At 53.3% G+C, this 19,314-nt stretch overlaps 8 protein-coding genes across 8 annotated transcripts; 4 read left to right on the top strand and 4 right to left on the bottom strand.

Annotated features, from left to right (window-relative positions):
• Positions 1-460: 460 nt before the first annotated feature.
• On the top strand, positions 461-1,060 carry A1O3_01623 (uncharacterized protein; the record flags this gene model as incomplete). Its single annotated transcript, XM_007731767.1, has 2 exons — positions 461-524; positions 636-1,060. The coding sequence occupies 2 exons, from the start codon at positions 461-463 to the stop codon at positions 1,058-1,060; spliced, it is 489 nt and encodes a 162-aa protein (XP_007729957.1).
• A 1,494-nt stretch (positions 1,061-2,554) lies between these two features.
• Positions 2,555-3,922, top strand: A1O3_01622 (uncharacterized protein; the record flags this gene model as incomplete). The annotated part of the gene is made up of 1 exon (XM_007731766.1): positions 2,555-3,922. One exon carries the CDS (start codon positions 2,555-2,557, stop codon positions 3,920-3,922), a length of 1,368 nt encoding a protein of 455 aa, XP_007729956.1.
• Positions 3,923-4,521: 599 nt separating this feature from the next.
• On the bottom strand, positions 4,522-5,621 carry A1O3_01621 (uncharacterized protein; the record flags this gene model as incomplete). The annotated part of the gene is made up of 5 exons (XM_007731765.1): positions 4,522-4,728; positions 4,790-5,067; positions 5,144-5,453; positions 5,502-5,537; positions 5,601-5,621. The coding sequence occupies 5 exons, from the start codon at positions 5,619-5,621 to the stop codon at positions 4,522-4,524; spliced, it is 852 nt and encodes a 283-aa protein (XP_007729955.1).
• A 1,373-nt stretch (positions 5,622-6,994) lies between these two features.
• On the bottom strand, positions 6,995-7,851 carry A1O3_01620 (uncharacterized protein; the record flags this gene model as incomplete). Its single annotated transcript, XM_007731764.1, has 4 exons — positions 6,995-7,057; positions 7,111-7,636; positions 7,686-7,785; positions 7,842-7,851. 4 exons carry the CDS (start codon positions 7,849-7,851, stop codon positions 6,995-6,997), a joined length of 699 nt encoding a protein of 232 aa, XP_007729954.1.
• Positions 7,852-8,268: 417 nt separating this feature from the next.
• Positions 8,269-9,253, top strand: A1O3_01619 (exosome complex component RRP45; the record flags this gene model as incomplete). Its single annotated transcript, XM_007731763.1, has 3 exons — positions 8,269-8,432; positions 8,488-8,607; positions 8,662-9,253. The coding sequence occupies 3 exons, from the start codon at positions 8,269-8,271 to the stop codon at positions 9,251-9,253; spliced, it is 876 nt and encodes a 291-aa protein (XP_007729953.1).
• A 714-nt stretch (positions 9,254-9,967) lies between these two features.
• A1O3_01618 (phospholipid-translocating ATPase) lies at positions 9,968-14,112 on the top strand (the record flags this gene model as incomplete). The annotated part of the gene is made up of 2 exons (XM_007731762.1): positions 9,968-13,192; positions 13,255-14,112. 2 exons carry the CDS (start codon positions 9,968-9,970, stop codon positions 14,110-14,112), a joined length of 4,083 nt encoding a protein of 1,360 aa, XP_007729952.1.
• Positions 14,113-14,779: 667 nt separating this feature from the next.
• Positions 14,780-15,869, bottom strand: A1O3_01617 (uncharacterized protein; the record flags this gene model as incomplete). The annotated part of the gene is made up of 3 exons (XM_007731761.1): positions 14,780-15,482; positions 15,551-15,610; positions 15,673-15,869. The coding sequence occupies 3 exons, from the start codon at positions 15,867-15,869 to the stop codon at positions 14,780-14,782; spliced, it is 960 nt and encodes a 319-aa protein (XP_007729951.1).
• Positions 15,870-16,745: 876 nt separating this feature from the next.
• On the bottom strand, positions 16,746-19,103 carry A1O3_01616 (uncharacterized protein; the record flags this gene model as incomplete). Its single annotated transcript, XM_007731760.1, has 1 exon — positions 16,746-19,103. One exon carries the CDS (start codon positions 19,101-19,103, stop codon positions 16,746-16,748), a length of 2,358 nt encoding a protein of 785 aa, XP_007729950.1.
• Positions 19,104-19,314: the final 211 nt, after the last annotated feature.

Here is a 19,314-nt window from a genome sequence, read left to right as displayed (position 1 = left end):
CGGTTGTCCCGTACTCGTTTGTGCGGTCTGGAGCCTGGTAGGTGTCGGGAGTGAGAAGTAAGCGTCGAAGTGAGGTGAGATCAAACAGTTGGCTGCAGGAATATCTGAATACTCGACAGTAGCAGTATATACCGCGGAGCATCTCTCGAGGCACGCATTCAAACGCCGTCTCACATGCGTACCGCAGGCTCAATTCTAGCAGACTGCAACTTGTGATACGCGCGGCATAAAGCACTGCCATTCTGACATGGCTCTCAAGCACCTATCTAGAAGCTGTATCGGGTTTCCATAACTCTGCATCGAAGATATCGGCTTACAACGTTGCCTTCTCCACTTGCTGCGTGGACGAGGGGCGAGTTCAATGCGTCGGTACAGCACGAAGGGCGGACAGGCTGCTTCTTGGAGAACCTAATACAACACTATTCTGTTCGAGCGTACCCAATGAGACAATATTTCTGAGATGGATTCCACTGCGAGAAGAGACAACATACAGGATGCTGTGCCAACCGCGAAGTTCTTGCAAGGTAAGCCAACCTGATTGTGCACGTCTTTTGCGTCCAGGCTCTGCCCCAGTCTGCTCTTTGTTCTCATTCTCAACCTCCTGGAGCATATTCATTCTAACTATCTGACTTAAGCTCGCATAACTGCGCTCTCGACCACTTTGATCAAAAGACTGGAGAACATCTTCGCTGTCGCCCTTGATGAAACAGCCGCAGAGACCACAACATCCGCCTCGACGAGAGATCAGCCTCCTCCATCTCTCATAGACACTGCCGTGCAACAGTTCCAACTCGACGTTGAGTCCGCAGCTGTCATCCGAGCGGCGGAGGAGATCCTAGTGCTGACGCGAACAATGAAGGAGATATGGCTGTTTGGCGGACTAGACACCCTGGAGAGAGATCATGAGGATGACAAGAATCCACGAGATGAGGCTGCGAGGCAGAAATTAGAGGAGGACGTCAGAGTTGTCGAAGAAGGATTTAAGAAATTCCTGGAGAAATACGAGACGACGCTAGAACTGGATGGTCCGGAAACAGAGACAGCAGGACACGGCGGTTGATCCCTCATCAATCCAGCGTATTCATTGAATGAATTTTGGACCCTACTCGAACGGGCTTACAGACAGTGGAAACCAAATCATGACACCGCCATCAGCATCTTCCCCGCCTACGGATGATGCGCTATCAGATATGGCATTCAACTTTAGCCACTCTGCATCCCCGTTGAAGAGGATTCTGGTGTCTATTTCGGGGTTTGTTTTGGTGGGCAATCATCAGGTCCACTCGTATCGCTGATTCTATGATGAAGCGGAGTATACTCTACCCCAGGTTCCCAGTTAAATTCCTCAGCTCGTGGACAGACGAACAAGATGTTTCTGTCCCATCTAAGTACCACGAGTCGATGACCTGAGCTAGGCTGAAAGTGCCTGGACCAACTGGAAACTGAACGTTTGTGGCAGGCCTCACCAGCCAGTCCTTTTGGAACAGCGGAGGGAAATAAAGATGCTCAACTTCGCCGGTAGCACAGTCATGCCACTACACAAGGGTCAGCAGCTATGGTTCGCAATGTACGGCGGGCAGGCCAAATCCACGCAAGCCCCTGAGACGAAAGACACCATCATTCCAGCCGAGAAGTTCTCATGCCGCAGTGCCTTTCCCTCGGCAACATTATCTTACCACATTCTTCATACCACGCGCCATCAACCGCTTTTCGCAGGCCTACGCACCGTTGAGTATTGATGATGGCTGGAGTCATTTTATACGTCGCTCCTTCGACTGGCTAGCTCATTGCTGCCACTCAGGTGGTGCTATGCGTTGAAAATGAGGCTCGTGAGGTCTTTGGGAGACCATAGCTAGCGACCCATATACCAGTCCCTGACAGCTGGCGGCTGCTCCTGGGGCAAATCGAAGTCGTCGTGTAACCCGATCTTGCTTTATTTTCGCACATGCATTAGACCCTGGGAGTACCGGGAATATAACAATAACAGTAGTGCACCGAGTGCTATTACCGGCAATTCCAATTCGATGTTGAGATCAGCTCGCGTCTCAGTCTCGGAGACACGAGACGGGTTGGTCGCGGTCTAGAATGAATTTGGCGCGGGATCTAGAACGCGTCGGACGCATTGGCCCGAAAAGGACAACGCACTCTCTCAATCTATTCTAGTATTCTCAGCTTCTCAGCCGCACTTGTCGACAACTAGTCCTACCTAGTACGTGCATGTGGCGTGAGAATGCACGCGACGCACTCCCACTATAGACGGTCGGTCGCTCTCCTAAGCAAGGTAGCAGAGAAAAGAAGGCAAACGCGGTTGACATAAACAAGGGGAACATCCCGTAGTACTGTCAGCGCTGATATCAAAGCTTGGTGACGACCGACGACAAAATAAGGGATAGAGATACAGATTAATTGCAACTTGAACACCACGATCGACACCCCACAGCAGGATTGAAGACAAGCCTCAACTGTGTGCTAATCACTCCTACATTGCACACTACTGAGATCTCATCACTCACCTCTCAACTCTCATCTCTCACCACTCACCTTCGACCAAACCATGTCGACAATCCCTACACCCCCGTCGACGACCCTCTCAGCACCGCCGTCGCCCACCGAACTCCCCAGCACAGCCTTCGAGGTGACGGACGACAGCGACGACGCCGACGACCACGAGACGACAATGCAGTCGTCCGCTCAACGGATCATCAAGACCACCACCACCACCATCAGGCCCGTCACCGTGCACCCGAAGCCGATCTACGTGATTGTCGCGACGAGCCTCAACCCGCCCATGGGCATTGGCCAGGCGGGCGGGCTGCCGTGGCCCCCGATCAAGGCGGACATGGCATTTTTCCGGAAAGCCACTACTCAAGTTTCATCGACGACAGCAGCAGCAGCACCAACAACATCACCATCACCATCGACAAATCTACCCACCCGCACCCGAACCCTCAATGCCGTCATAATGGGTCGGAAGACGTGGGAGAGCATTCCACCAAAGTTCCGTCCGCTGGCCGGCCGATTGAACTTGGTCATCACGCGCAGCAACCCCAGAGACGTGGGCCAGCAGATCGCAGACGACTTGAAGTCTCAGAAGCAGAATGCCGACGTGGACTGGACGGTCTGCGAGATTCCCTCGCCGGCGAGGGCCAACACCCGGCCGCAAATATCCAAGAACACCATCCCGACACCTGGCACGACTACGACTACGATTGTCACGCCGTCGTCCTCCTCCTCGTCTTCTTCGACACAGGCACCGATCTTAGTTTCCTCCTCCATCGCGTCCACGCTGGTCCTCCTGTCCTCCCCATCACCCATCCCCCTTCCAACCGGCGGTGGAGCCGAGGCTCCAAGTCGCGACACCGGCATATCAATCGACAAAATCTTCTGCATCGGCGGCGCCGAGATCTACAGCCAAATCCTGTCGCTGGCGTCTACGTCCATGTCTACTATCGGGGTCGGCAAGCGCGACAAATCCTCCGGAGCCGCTGTCCCGTCCACCAGTCAACGCTCGACGGGGACCGAGACCGATACGGACGGCGAAACGGATGGCGAATTTGACGTGCGGATTCTGCAGACCCAAGTGCGGCGCGTTCGTTGCCCGAACATCGAGGCCGGCGGTGGCGACGGCGGGCCGGAGGTCGATTTCGAATGTGACACCTTCTTTCCCGACGCACTGCCTGCCGACCCGAGCATCAAGTCCGCCAAATGGAAGCCCGTGCCTCCGCAGCGGCTGAGGGAATGGGTCGACGGCGTCGAGGTGCCGCAGTGCCAGGGCCAGGAGATACCAGCCAGTGGCGACGCGCAAGGACAGACGTCCTCCAGCACCAGCCTGGCGACGAATACAGGAGAAGACGACGATGCTTGGTATGACGATGGGAAATCCGGTGTGGAGATTCGTGTGGTGGGATGGGAGAGACGATGATTGAAGAAGCTTGAGTTGTGGCAAGGAGTGATGATTTCTCTCAACCATCTGAGAGGCCGTGACCTATCTAAATAGGTCACCCTGACGGTTTGCCTTGCACACACACAAACACACAAAGGATAGTGAATCTAAACAATGATACACGTGTGGGATCCTACTACGAGCTGTAACCCTGACCCGTGTGCCAGCCTCATCCTCACTCTCGTAACACCTATTAATCATACGAGGGGATATAGCACTGACCCAGCCCACCACCACCACCACCACCACCACCACCACAATAGCCAAAGCCATAGCCATACGCTGCCACTGCCACAAGCGTCCACAATACCTTGGTGGCATATTCATACTGGCCGGGCCTGAAGTATGAGTGATTATCAAAGATACAACAATTATAACACCTCATTACAGTATGATGGGACAAATATCTTGTAGACTTGTGGCACTTGTATTGCTATTTGGATAACGATCGGATCCGTCGTCCTTGCGAAGGTATCAATACATTCGGTAGACTAGGGAGTACTCCTCTTGGAGTAGTTCACGTCTTTCCTCCTTCCTCCATGCATCCATCAGCTTTCGCCTTGAAGGAATGATATTGTTCAATAGTTGGAGTCGTCGCCACCAGCATCACGTCTCTTCTCCGCACCCTTCTCCTGGATCTTGCCGCTGCCGAAAAGACTGCCGGCTTTCTCCAAGATTTTGCCGGTGGTAGAGTCTCCCCCCTTACCACTTGAATAGTCGTCATCGCGGCTGCCACCGCCATAGCCGCCTTGATTTTGTTGTTGAGTGCGACCCGAGCCCAAGCCCTGCAACATGAAAGGTTAGTCGTTCTGTTCATACAAGGAGAGATTCACAAAGACTCCTTACATAATCGTTGTCACTGCCAGTAGAGCCACCGCCAGTACGACTGGCATCACCGTAAGTATCATCGGTGCCTAGGTCAGATGAGTACAAATGTTCGGGATTCGACCCCAATGGGTATGTCATGCGTACCAAGTCCGCCGCCAGTGCGACCACCAGAGCCGAAGTCATCTCGGCGAGATCCAGAGCGGTCGTCCCCATAGCCACCGCTGCCGCCTGTGCTCGAACCGTAGGTGTCATCACTTGTGCCGAAGCCACCGGAGGATTGACCACCGGTTCTGCCACTGCCTACGTATGCAGATCTGCCATCAGATGTTGTGCACGGTCAAGTGATGATTGTTTGGACAGAAGGTAGCTTACCACCAAAATCATTGCCTTGGCCAGAGCCGAACCCACCAGTGTTTCCAGAGCTACCGTAAGTGTCATCATTTCCTAGGCCACCTCCGGTTCGGCCACTGCCTCCGTAGGTATCGTCGCCACCGAAGCCGCCACCGGAGCTGCCACCGGTGCGGCTAGAATCGTCGTAGCCGCCGCCCGAGGTTCCTCCAGTGCGACCTGAACTACCGTAGGTATCGTCGGATCCTAGGCCTCCGCCGGTGCGGCCTGAGGAGCCATAGCTATCGTTGCCTTGACCAGAGGAGCCATAGCTGTCGTTGCCTTGACCAGAGGACTAGATAGTGTGAGCCAGCGTGGACAGGAGGATAGAGGGAAGGCGTACACCATAGCTGTCACCGCCATACGAGCCACCACGTTGCTAAAGCATGTTAGCACTTCGAGCTCCAAGAGGGCCAGGAGGCCAGATGGTCAGAGTCCTTACATTGTCATCGTTGTAAGACATGTTTGCTCAGGCTCTCCTTTAGTTCAGTGTAAGATTTTGAGTAAGTGGGTTTGAGGGTGCAGTTAGAATGTTCTGTGAAGATGGATGACCGTCCCCAGGGCTTGACAGAGCGGGGGCATTTATTTATAAGGCAAGCGGAGGGTATGAAATCAAGGAAGGAACGGTCAACCTTCTTGCGCAAGCAATCAAGCAAGCACGTCAGTTGCAGCCAGGGAACGCGGAAACGCTGATCACAGCCAATGGCCGATGACTGGTAGAAGGACCCGGCATCAAACAAGGCACATGTGGAAGGCAACTTCAGCTTGCAAGGTATCACCGGCTGGAGAGATCCGTCACTGCGCTCGGTTCAGATTGGAGGAGAGGAGCACAAACACCGGCCGGGCACGCGTGGACCCGAGCAACCCATGCAGCTCAAGAATTTGTTCTGCCGCTGAGACGGAGCATGGAGCGGACATCATTTTGACAGGAGCTGAAGCTGAATTGGCCACACAAGAGACAGAACACACGGTTAGCATGTTTCGATAAAGGTGCCAGAGGAGGGACGGAGATGGTGTCGAAGCTTCGGGTTGGGCTTAGGGCCCATCAGCCCATCTTCGTGCTCGTCATCTACATACAAGGTACGACACCGCTCCCCGCAGTTGCTCCATCGACCACTGACACTGAAGCCTCAAGTCACGCTCTGCACTTCGCCTCCGCCATGACGTGCATCCCGACCACTGTGACGCATCCCTTCCACACACCACACGGCCCCCCCGGTGCTTAGCATGCTTGATTTTGTACCAGCACAAGGTACGGAGTAGTACCGTACCTTGATTTGCTTCAAATCCTGCCCGCATCCTTCACCGCCGTGCGTCTTGCCGTCCCATCGCGGCTTCTCTGGTCCAGTCAGGCCACCAACGACCAGTAGTATCCAATCCACGACCAGAGCACTGTTGGCGTTGGCGATGGTGATGGCGATGGCGATGGCGATAGAGCATCCTCATCCTAGATCCAACCCCTCCGCAGCCCCTCGCAAGACATGGCAAGTGCCAGCAATGCACTCAGCACTGCCCCTGAAGAGCCTGCCTGCCTTGTGGCTTGCCCTAAACCGGTTTGTGTCGTAGCGCCACGCTTGATGGCCGCTCTGCTCCCCCTTCAGCTGAACTCGGTCTCCACGGTAGTCGCTCCGCCCCTCGTCTAGCATCAAGCATTCTCAGCAGCAGCACTCGCATAAGCGCTTCTCAAGCGTGCTGTCCCTATCATAAGGGTAAGGGCTCCTTAGAGATAGTGTGCAACTACAACATGTGTGTCTCTCGTCGAGATCAGTATCATGTGTGGCGACTTACACCCACGACTACCGCACATATTTGGACTAGAAACAAGTCAACGTTTGCTCAGGATTGTTGGCGAGGGTGACATACCATGAACTTTTTGTGAAAATCCGATCGTAGCAAGTCCTGTTGCTTGTCAGTCTACCCTTCCATGGCCTTGGGAGTCTGCATGGACGTACATTGACAAATTCCTTGTTGCCCTTCTGCTCTGTACCTCTGGCCTGGTTTTTGAAAATCACGTCGTCGTCCCACCGCCTCTTGACATTGAATGCTTTGGGATTGAGTAATGGGTTGCCGAGTGCAATGTCTTCTTCGCGCCGATCTTGGGCTTCTTTGGCCTGTTCAGCCTCTTCCCTGGCTTTTTGCTCTGCTCGTTCTCGTTTGATCTTCTCCAGTTCACGCATCAACTCGGCTGTTTCGTCTTCCTCGTCGCTTTCCTCGTCGCTACTTTCGCTGTCGCTGCCACCAGAGTCTGCGTCAATTTCCCGCGTCTCTTCTAGAATCCTTCTTCGTTTCGCTTCGGGATCTTCTTTCTCGTCATCGCTGGGGGGGCCCTCGAGTTCGCGTTTCAGGGTCTGCGGGGGACTACTTGCAGCTTCGGCTGTTGTGCCCTTGGTCTTTGCGAAGTGGGCTGCTTCTGCCGCGAGTAGTTCTGCTCTTAGATCGCGATCTTGAGGATCTGCTGCTCCACCTTGGCCCGGTTGCCTGGCGATGTTAGAGTCTTGCCGGCGCAATGAAGACGAAGAAGACTCACCGAACTTTGAGGAAGGTATGTGCTGGAAGAAGTCGTTGATGGTACGCAGTACCCCTCTGAGCTTCTTTGCCACGTGCAGGGTCGAAGGTCGGCCGGTGCGCTGGATGCAGAGTCAGCCTGTAGGTCTAGTTAAATCGTCGCAGAAATCTCATTTACCTGTTGTCATGGTGGTGCTAGGAGAGACTGGGAGCTACAACGAAGAAAGACCCAACAATATATCGAGAATTAAAAGGTCCAGGCGAGAAAAGAAGGTCAACTCTGAGGTCTGGCAGGCGAGGACAAAAGTTCCATATTGCAGATCTTCAAGATACCTATCGAGAAGACCACCGACCGCAGCTCCACGACTTAGTCTTTTACTTGGCGCTGATTGGCCCCGAAGTTAAGCCACTGCGGGCGAAAAAAGTTCCAGATTCATGTATCAACCCATCTACAAGATCAAACTCATGAACGGGGCATTTCTCCCACAGCCAACACATTCTGCTGAGGACTATACGCTCGTCTGATAGCTGCCAGTTGAACTCTGTGCCAATGTTGGTTCTCCCGAATATAAGCCATCATAGTTGCTGGATGCTGTCTCAAAAGAATGCCTCGTGAGATCGATATATCGAATATCGAGCGGAACTTCATCCTCGAAGCTCTTGGACAAGATGTCCGCGTGGATGGTCGGCGTCTCGACCAACTGAGAGATCTGAACCTAGAATTTGGAGTCGAATATGGAACAGTCACGCTACGTTTAGGCAAAACAAGGTTAGAGTGACTCCACGGTCTCAGTTCCATCTCAATACTGAATTGTTGAGTATAGAGTTCACGTGCAGGTTTCCGCTGAGGTGACGAAGCCTCTGGAAGAGCGCAAGTTCGAGGGAGTTTTTAGTATTGTCACGGAACTCAGTCCCATCGCCTCTCCAGCGTATGAAGTTGGCAGGTTGGGCACTCTTTCTCCTTGGGTTTTCGCCGTCCGCTAACTTACAACGTGCAGGCAGACCGAGCAGGAGCTCATCCTCTCTAGGACACTCGAAAAAGCCATACGCAGATCCAATGCCATCGACACGGAATCATTATGTATTATTGCAGGGGCCAAGTGCTGGTCTATCAGGGCTGATGTCCATGTTCTTGATTCCGACGGCGGACTCATTGACGCGTCTTGTATTGCCATTGTTGCAGCACTGCGACACTTTCGAAGACCTGATGTGTCCGTCGATGGCGAGAATGTGACCATATACACCATGGCAGAACGAGTTCCCGTCCCACTGAGCATGATGCACAATCCAGTGTGTATCACCTTCAGTTTCTACCACGGAGGAGAGACCATATTGCTGGATGCGACACGCAGTGAAGAACAGGTCCGGGAAGCAGAAATGGTTCTTACGGTCAACGATTGGGAACTCTGTCAAGTCGCAAAACTGGGAGGGAGCGCGATAGATGCGTTGGTTCTCCTCAAATGCACCACTACAGCCTTAGCCAAGGGCAAAGAGATCAATGGGTTTGTGGCCAGAAAGTTGGCCGAGGACGCAACCAGACGCGATGTCGGCGGCCTGATCGCCGAATTACGCGCTGAGAACGACAGATGATCAGCGTGGAAGAAGTGTAGATGTGTACACGCAAGAGAGGTGGCTCAAGTCTTGTTGGTGGTACCCTCTCCAGTTAATTGAGCCAGTGTGGCAGTGCCGGTCTCAGGTTACCACAAATTGTATGGCTTTCATTCCTTGCACGACGAATCGGACATGCTGGACGGGGCTTGGTGAAAATCTGCTGGTTACCTAGAAGCCCGATCTTCTTGGTGGTGGTGTTATTATTAACCTGATGGATTATGCCCCAAGCAGTCGATGGAGGGCGGTTAGGAGAGTTCGTCCCGACTCCACGGAAGGCAGCTAGAAGGAATCAGGATATTCCGTACCTATTGTAACAGATACCTGGAGTATAACACCCAGGGTTCAACTCCTGCTCCGCTCTGTCTGCGTCGGAATTGCGGGAATGTCAGCTGTAACATTAGTGCGTCGGTTGTTGGCCCAAACTGCCCGCTGACTCCATTATTGTCACTGGCTGCTGGCAATGCCAGGCACTCAACTTCAAGCTGCTCCGCCTGCGCCCGCCACGCCTCGTCCCAGACTAGACTGAACACTCCAACCACGCTGACATCTCCTCTCCCGCGCCCAAATCCCCCCTGTGGTCATGACCATAACGACGTGCGGCATCTCTGAATGATTCCGACCTACGCATCCAGTCCCTATGGAACGGTAGAGCCGTTCATTTCAACCACATACATCGTTTGTCCGCCGCGAGAGATGGCCGGGAGGCCGAATGCGCCTGAAGCTTCGGATCACAGCAACAATCTTGTCGACATTGGGAGTTCAACGCCAGTTTACAGTTCGGGACAGCGACCTCCTGTGGATGATTCACAATTGCTGCAGAGATACAACATTGACGACTCCGATGAATTCCAACCCGAGCCGAGACCTTCGACTAGTTACGACGACTTCGTCGGGGGAGGCAGAGGAGCACCCCATGACCAACACCAACCGATAACGTTGCCTACTCGGCCCTTTGCCGCCCCTTACATGACCGATGGCTCGCGGAATTACTCTCAAACCTCCGAGTTGAACAACTACGCACAGTACGAAGAGGGCGAGGAGTACGGTGAAGATGACGGAGGGTACAAATATTACGATGGCGGAGGTCCGTCGGATGATAATATACCTGGCGGAGGTGTTAAAGTTGTCGGAGGCCATCATGGGGGAAATCGAACCAGCATCATGTCCATGTCGGGAATGGTCGACAGGGCCAAAGGCATTCTTGGAATGCGAGACAGCAATTACTCCGACATGAACCTGCCCTTGACAGAAGCGGGTATGCAAGGTTCACGAGTCGACACATCCGGAACCGAAGAGAGAAACCCTGTTCACGAAAAGAAAGTGTTCTCTTTCGACAATGTCAAAGCTGCGTTTGGAAGGAAGAAAGTCGACCCATCTACTCTCGGTCCCAGAATCATCCAACTCAACAACTCGACGGGTAATGCTGCAAACAGATGGGTCGACAATCATATCTCCACCGCCAAATACAACGTAGCTACGTTCATTCCGAAATTCTTGCTGGAACAATTCTCCAAGTACGCCAACCTATTTTTCTTGTTCACCGCCGTCCTCCAACAGATACCCAATGTTTCTCCCACGAATCGATACACAACCATTGTTCCCCTGATCATTGTGCTCTTGGTTTCTGCTATCAAGGAATTAGTCGAGGACTACAAGCGAAAAACTTCAGACAAGTCCCTGAACGATTCAAAGGCCCAGGTTCTCAAAGGCACCAATTTTGTGGAAACGAAATGGATCAACGTTGCTGTCGGTGATATTGTCCGAGTCGAATCGGAAGAGCCGTTTCCGGCAGATCTGGTTCTTCTGGCTAGTTCGGAGCCAGAAGGGCTCTGCTACATTGAAACGGCCAACCTGGACGGCGAGACGAACCTGAAAATCAAGCAAGCCATTCCGGAGACGGCTCATCTGGTCAGTCCCGCGGACCTTGGACGACTTGCTGGACGTGTTCGGTCGGAGCAACCAAACAGCAGTCTGTACACCTACGAGGCCACTTTAACCATGGCTGGCGGAGGACGTGAGAAGGAGCTGCCTTTGACGCCTGATCAACTCCTACTGAGGGGAGCAACTCTCAGGAACACCCCGTGGGTGCATGGAGTAGTTGTCTTCACCGGCCATGAAACGAAACTGATGCGCAATGCGACCGCGACACCCATCAAGCGTACCAACGTGGAGCGAATGCTCAATAAGCAAATTCTCATGCTCGTGGCCATCCTCCTGGTCCTGAGTGCCATCAGCACGATCGGAGACATCATTGTACGGTCGACCGCTGGGGAGAAGTTGACATACTTGTACTATGGCAGTTTCAACGCCGCCTCACAATTTTTCTTGGACATCTTCACATACTGGGTCCTTTATTCTAATTTGGTGCCGATATCCCTGTTTGTGACAATTGAGTTGGTGAAATACTATCAAGCTTTCCTTATCAACAACGACCTCGACATCTATTATCCCGACACCGACACCCCTACAATCTGTCGAACCTCATCGCTCGTGGAGGAATTGGGCCAGATTGAGTACATTTTTTCAGACAAAACCGGCACTTTGACCTGCAATGTCATGGAATTCAGGCAATGCACCATAGGCGGCATTCAATATGCAGGCATTGTGCCCGAAGACAGAAGAGCCGCTGGCCCTGATGACACCAGCGGAATCCATGACTTCAAGCGACTGGGAGAAAATCTTGAAACGCATCCAAGTAGGTCTGCCATTCACCACTTTCTCACACTCTTGTCCACTTGCCATACGGTCATACCTGAGCGCAAGGACGAAAAGTCTGAGATCAAATATCAGGCTGCTTCTCCTGACGAGGGGGCTCTTGTTGAGGGCGCCATGATGCTTGGCTATCAATTTGTGGCTCGCAAACCACGTGCTGTGATTATCCAAGTTGACGGACAAGTCCTGGAGTACGAGCTTCTGGCAGTTTGTGAATTCAATTCGACTCGGAAGCGTATGTCAACAATCTTTCGATGTCCGGACGGCAAGATCCGGGTCTATTGTAAAGGAGCTGACACTGTGATCCTGGAGCGATTGGCCAAAGACAACCCCATTGTCGATGTAACATTGCAGCATCTGGAGGACTATGCCACGGACGGTCTACGGACGCTCTGTCTTGCCATGCGTGAAATCCCGGAGGAAGAATATCAGGAATGGAAACAAATTTTCGACAAGGCTGCCACAACCGTTGGAGGAAATCGTGCCGAGGAGCTCGACAAGGCTGCAGAAATCATTGAGCATGATCTCTTTTTACTAGGAGCAACTGCCATTGAAGACCGACTACAAGATGGAGTGCCCGAAACCATCCATACGTTGCAAACCGCGGGAATCAAAGTGTGGGTTCTCACGGGCGACAGACAGGAGACAGCCATCAACATTGGAATGAGTTGCAAACTGATCAGCGAAGATATGACTCTACTCATCATCAATGAGGAATCATCTGCGGCGACGAGGGAGAGTCTGCAGAAGAAGTATGATGCAGTGCGCAGTCAGGCCGCATCTGGCGAGTATGACACACTCGCCCTAGTAATTGATGGGAAATCCTTGTTGTTCGCATTGGAGAAAGACATGGAAAAGTTGTTCCTCGACCTGGCTGTCATGTGCAGGGCCGTCATATGCTGCAGAGTGTCGCCCCTGCAGAAGGCACTGGTCGTCAAACTAGTCAAACGGCATTTGAAGGCTCTTCTTCTAGCGGTTGGAGATGGCGCCAATGATGTCTCCATGATCCAAGCAGCCCACGTCGGTGTCGGTATCAGTGGTGTGGAAGGTCTCCAGGCTGCACGAAGCGCCGATGTCGCGATTGGACAATTTCGCTATCTGAGAAAACTACTCTTGGTGCATGGAGCGTGGAGTTATCAGCGCATCAGCAAGGTCATCCTGTACTCCTTCTACAAAAATATCGCCATGTTTATGACACAGTTCTGGGTAGGTCGAACGCCGGTGACGCGGGTCCTGACCGATCAAGCACTAACCCTGTGTTTCTTTAGTATTCATTCCAGAACGCTTTCTCAGGCCAGGTCATCTACGAGTCGTGGACGCTATCCTTCTATAACGTCTTGTTCACGGTTCTACCCCCTTTCGCCATGGGCATCTTCGACCAATTCATCTCAGCGAGACTACTGGATCGGTACCCACAACTATACCAGTTGACCCAGAAAGGACTCTTCTTCCGCATGCACTCGTTCTGGTCGTGGGTGGCGAACGGCTTCTACCACTCGATCCTGGCGTATATCTTCTCGTCCTACTTCTTCTACGATGATTTGGTTCTGTCAAACGGCAAGATCGGCGGCCACTGGCTATGGGGCACTTCAACGTACACAGCGATTTTGTTGGTTGTGCTCGGCAAAGCCGCGCTCATCACCAATGTCTGGACTAAGTACACAGTACTTGCGATCCCAGGGTCCTTTGTGATCTGGTTAGCTTTCATCCCCGCATACTCGTACGCCGCTCCCAACATTGGCTCGGGCTTCTCGACGGAGCTCGACGGCATTATTCCCGTCATGTTTTCGTCCCCCATGTTCTACGCCATGTGTCTCATCCTGCCGCCGGCATGTCTCCTGCGCGACTTTGCCTGGAAATACGCCAAACGTATGTACTACCCGCAGGCGTACCATCATGTCCAGGAGATCCAGAAGTACAACGTCCAGGACTACCGGCCGCGCATGGAGCAGTTCCAAAAGGCGGTACGGAAAGTGCGCCAGGTCCAAAGAATGAGGAAACAGCGAGGCTACGCCTTCTCAGCAGGCGACGAGGCCGGCCAGCAGACCAGAATTCTCAGCGCCTACGACACCACGAGGGAGAGAGGAAGGTATGGTGAGATGCTGACGGCAAGGACCTCGAATTAAAAGGGAGCCCCGGCGTCGTTTGCATTGCTGTATTACGTGATACGATGTGACGGTTGCACAGTTGTGACGTGGCCGCTGTGGTGTGGTTGCGGTCCCAGTCGCGGTTCCCACGCTCACGCTCAGATGGGCGAGAGAGGGACCATGCACATGGAAATGAGATGGTGACGGCGTTAGCAAGTGTGATGTGTGATGGTGCACTACTGGTGATGGGCCTCTCGTGTCTCGGGTCTATTATTGTACCTCAGGCTGAGAACGAGATCAGACCGATCATGTATGAGGTGGGCAAAGAACCCAACCTGAGTCCGTCGAGTACATTTGAGTGAAGCTTGACAGGACAAGGAAAGAACGCATTGACGATGATTCATTACAAGACATAAAGCCGACTCCAGGGCAACATGTATGCGTAGCAGTAAAGGGGAAGATGTCTCCTGCTAGCTGTGTATTTGTATTTAGTCTAGACCTATCCCCCATTTGTCGCGGCAGAAGGAAAGGCTCTGAAGAGAAAGCAAGGAAAAAACAACACATGCCAGATTCCCTCTGTGGAAAGTAGCCACTTGGCCTCATCATGCCTACTATTTGCGTTGCAGAACCGAGGGTTCGTGTTCGTCCTCAGGTTACCCCATCATGCGCCACATTTTGGACCGTCTTCCTCGAGAGAAGAAGACAGCTAGTTGTCCTTCCCGAAGAGCGCTCTGAGGCCATTGCCCTGTGGGGTGGAGCCGGGAACGACAGCCTTCTTGCCCCAGAAGTCATTGTCCAGGGCGACAGTTGGCACAGAACCCGAACCGACAGTGTCCACATCCAGAGGAGGAGGAATGTGAGGCGTGACCAAGTCAATGCCTTTGTAGGTGCCGGCGCCGGTCGAGTACAATGGGTTCTGGCGCGGTGGGAGAGGACGCAGATTGAAATCGTAGTAGATGCTGTCGAAACTAGACGCCGTCGTAGTCGGGGTGTTGCCCAAACTGGGGGTGGTCATGGTGGTCGTGCTGGTGCTCGTGCTCATGCTCATGCTCATAGTGCTTCTGTGCCGCCACGTGGCAGGCCGCTCAAGCTGTTGTACATCATGACGAGGGGGGGTATCAGATGCAGATGCGTTCATGGTGTGGTTGAATCGTGACAGATATCGAAACGCCTCGGACTGCCCACGGCGCTCTAACTTGGGTTTCCATTCCGTCGGGTCAAGATCTGACTTGGCATCATGAATGTCGGCCGGTATCCGAAGAGCAGGCGTATCGTATACGGGAGGCGAAGTACTGGCCGTGTGCACAGGCAGAGTAGTAGGATGAGGCGACGCAGGAATCGAGGCTGCTCGTGGCGGCGAGGCGATGGATGATGCCGACAGAGGCTTCGCCGAGTCTTTGCGACGGCAGCTGCGACATTTGTTAGGATCCGAAGTTGGTCCAACATCACTGGGAGGAGGGGTCGTGTTGTGACTCACGCTTCGCTGCAATAGAGGATCGAGTTGCAAGGAGTCATGATTTGTTTCTCACACATGGCGCTGGATCGCGTGTTAGAAACAAGGCGGAATGGAATGCTCATCAACACAAATATGCGTCTCACCAGTATTGCAGGAAACTGGCTGCCATCTCCTTCTCTTTGGCCTTGTTGTCGGTCGGAGTCAGGATGCGTGGAGTTGAGTCACCGCTGCCAGTGCCGTGCATGCTCCGCCGCTTCAGAGGCTTGGGGCGGCCTGCCTTTCGGCCGGGGGATTTGCCATGAGGGAAGTGTTTGGGGTCTGTAGAGGTACTCTCCCCCATTGAGAGCGGCATCAGGAATATATGTACTCGTACGGTGTGCGGTGTACGGTGTACAGAGTACTAGTATGGGAGAGGCGAGGCGAGGCGAGACGGGCCAAAAAGTTATGGGACGAGGGGGACGGTGAGTCGAGTGGTGTTGTGTTGCAGGCAGGGGTATAGGTGCTCACCGCATTCCAAGTCCCCGGTCGGGGCCTAATGCACTTGGGCGGCTGAGGGGCTTAGGCTGTTTATAGAGGGAGATATAGGAAGCTAAGTAGATAAGGTGCGGGCTTAGGGGCACCCAGACCTGGTCAGTCCACAAGCTTAGGGGCTGCCGCGGCTTTCCTCCCCATCTACACCCGATAAAGTCAAGGCCTAACGGGGATGGAAATCTACTAGCCGGCCGGCTGAGGCAGGCGGTCTAGAATTCCTACGTAAGAAATGGCTGTCTGATCATGATCCGAATCCGGATGCCGTGGTTCCTCATCCTAGCTTATGTACGGAGTACGTCTCGTAGTATGATTAGCCCATCAGCTCGCAGCCTTACACCATACACCACACGGCTACAGGAGGGACACATACTCCGTATACTTCTCCTCTCGCTTATTCTCTCCAGCCGCCATCAGAGGGTAAATTCGCGTCAAGGAGCAGCATTCACGCGGCCACAGTGCAGGAACAATCATGCGCCTTGCGCTCTTATCAGTCGTTGTCTCATTACTGCTCGTATGACGCCCCGATCTGCAATCTCTGGCCAGGCTCTGGTCAAGTTGTGTTGGCTAAGGGCTAGCTGCCAACGAGGCTATTGGGCCCTCGGACCACCAAGTGACCTTGTCACTGTACTTTCAACGTCCACCACTGTCTAGACTCTACAGAGTACTCCGTACACTGTGTGTATCTTTACTTGTCCACAAACCCTTCTGGTACTCCACGCGCAACCACTCCATCATCTCGACCAACATAGCACCCAAGCATGCTGCTCCAGGCGAATCGATGTTGTTTCAATTCCTGGAGCTTCTTGTACCCAACCACGTTGGCAAATCCTATTCCTGTGGAGGTGTCCCGGTACCGCACAGGCAAGGTTGTGATAGGACACAGCTCTTGACTGTGCTTCACTAGTTTGGGTGCCTTGCGAGTGTTGAAAAAGAAGGAATATTCTTGTCGGGACTCAGGAGAGAGCTCTTCGAACCTTTCCAATATCACGATATTTCGTGTTGAGCTCTCGACAACTGGTTCCGGTTCGGGAGCTGATGCCACTGCGGACGTCAAGTGAGGTTCTGTACCTAATGGAGGTTCAGTCGTTGATGAAGGCTCAGGCGCCGAGGGAAGTTCTGTAATTAACGGAGGTTCAGTCGTTGATGAAGGCTCAGGCGCCGAGGGAAGTTCTGTAATTAATGGAGGTCCAGTCGTTGATGAAGGCTCAGGCGCCGAGGGAAGTTCTTTAATTAATGGAGGTCCAGTTGTTGATGAAGGCTCAGGCGCCGAGGGAAGTTCTGTAATTAATGGAGGTTCAGTCGTTGATGAAGGCTCAGGCGCCGAGGGAAGTTCTTTAATTAATGGAGGTCCAGTTGTTGATGAAGGCTCAGGCGCCGAGGGAGGTTCTGTACCTAATGAAGGCCCAGTCGTTGGTAAATGCTCAGGCGCTGAGCGAGGCTCTGTAGCTGATGGAATTCCAACCTCTAGCAAAGGCTCAGGCGCTGAGGAACCTTTCTCCGCAGTCGAGACTGTCATCGGAGGCCCTTCTGTCTTTGGAGGGTGCACCGATTGGGCCGATTGTGATGTCTTTGCTTTGAGGATAAGATCTGGGGGAGTTTGGTCGGGCTCACTCTCGGTCTGCTTGGTCTGCTCGGTCTGCTCGGTCTGCTTGGTCTCCTCGGTCTGAATGGATCGGGACGTGGCCAGGTTGGACAAATCTCCTGATTTTGGCTGCTCCTCTAGGTTCTGGTCTCTAGCTTGTTGCGCATTCAGATCCTGAGGAGGAGCGGAGACAGGGTTATCCACCATGGCATTGCTGTCTTCTTCCAATGTAGCGTACTCATGTATGCCTTTCAGAAAGGTATCTTCCTGCTGCGGAGCAGCAAGCGGGATTTGCGGTTGGTCGATTTCGGGTGCGGGTGTAGCATCTGATTTCTTATCTTGAAGAGGCTCTTCACGCTCAATTGACGTCGAAGAGGGCACCGCTGGTGCTGCTGCTGGTGCTGCTGCCGGTGCCGGGGCGGTTACTTGCGTTGATACTGGCGTATCTACACTCATATTCTGTGGCAATGGTGTTCCCCGTTCCGCCTCTTTGACGGCAGCTTGCTGCTCCAGAAACGCTTTCGACTTCCTGCCACGCTTCTTCGTCTCGACGCCACCCTCTTTGACGTCTCCAGCGTCCTTTGTGCCGATCTTGCTGAGTTTTGGCCCTATCCATGTAGCCCTTGCACTCCACCAGGATATCACAGGGCCTTCCAGTTTTCTGTTTTTCAGCGCGGCCAGCTTTGCGGCCTGTTCCTCTTGCCTCTTCTTCTCCATCGTCTCCCAACGATTGAGACTTTTAGCGTTCTGTTTTTCGATTCGGGCTGCTTCAGCCAACCTGTCAGCCTGAGTAAGTTCTTTCGGAGCATCCTTTGCACGTTCCCGGTCCCGTTGCTCCTTGAGTGCTTTCAGCTTTTTGCTCTGCGCTTCGCTTTCCTTCAAGCGGGCGATGGTCTCCGCTCGATGAGCAATCGTCTGCTTGCGAAGGGAACTCCGACCAGAATCAGGATCGTGGACCCATGTTACTCTTTCCTTCTTCTTGGACGGCTTGGCCTGAGAGAGCAGTGCAGCTGGTCGAGTAGGATCTGTCTTCAGTTTCTTTCTTAGTCCCGCCACGCTTGTAAGTGCTAGGTCTGCTCGGCGTTTCTTTGCTCGTTCCTGTTTAGCTTGCTTTTCCAACTCCTTTTCTCCGTCAAGATCATCTACGGCGGCGTTCGGGCCCTGGTCGTCGTCATCACTGGAAGACAGGTCGGCATCCTCCTCTTCTTCGCTGCTTTTGAATTCTTCGTCCTCTTCATCTTCATTGTCGGCGAACAAGAGAGTAACCTCATCGGCGTCTTCGTCAACGGCTGCAACTTCCTCTAAGACCATATCCCTATCATAGCGGTTGCCAGCAGTCTTTCGTCGCTCCCGACCAGCAACAAGGGTTTCGACCTGCTCTTCCTCGGACTCATCTTCGCTACTGTCGGTGTCCGTATCGGAGAGCTTAAGGGTAGTATCCGTAGCATCGTAGTCCGCCATGATAGCAGATGACAGCTTTCGAGCATAGATTCAGGCGGCCCTTCAACCCCAACTTACAGAGTCGAGGAAGAGTTGTGAAATGCGGCACGGGCGCAGGCTTGCTCGAGGAAAGTGAGCCGAGTCGCTTAACCGCTTAACGCGTCTCCCGCGACGACCGCGTCTTGTCGATCGTTCATGGGCTCCATCACATAATGTGATGGGAGTCCGCCTA

Source organism: Capronia epimyces (assembly GCF_000585565.1).
Source record: "Capronia epimyces CBS 606.96 chromosome Unknown aczIQ-supercont1.1, whole genome shotgun sequence".
In the NCBI taxonomy this organism is placed as follows: Eukaryota; Fungi; Ascomycota; class Eurotiomycetes; order Chaetothyriales; family Herpotrichiellaceae; genus Capronia; species Capronia epimyces.
Note: the sequence above shows the minus strand (reverse complement) of the source record. Positions and strands in the feature narration are given on the sequence as shown.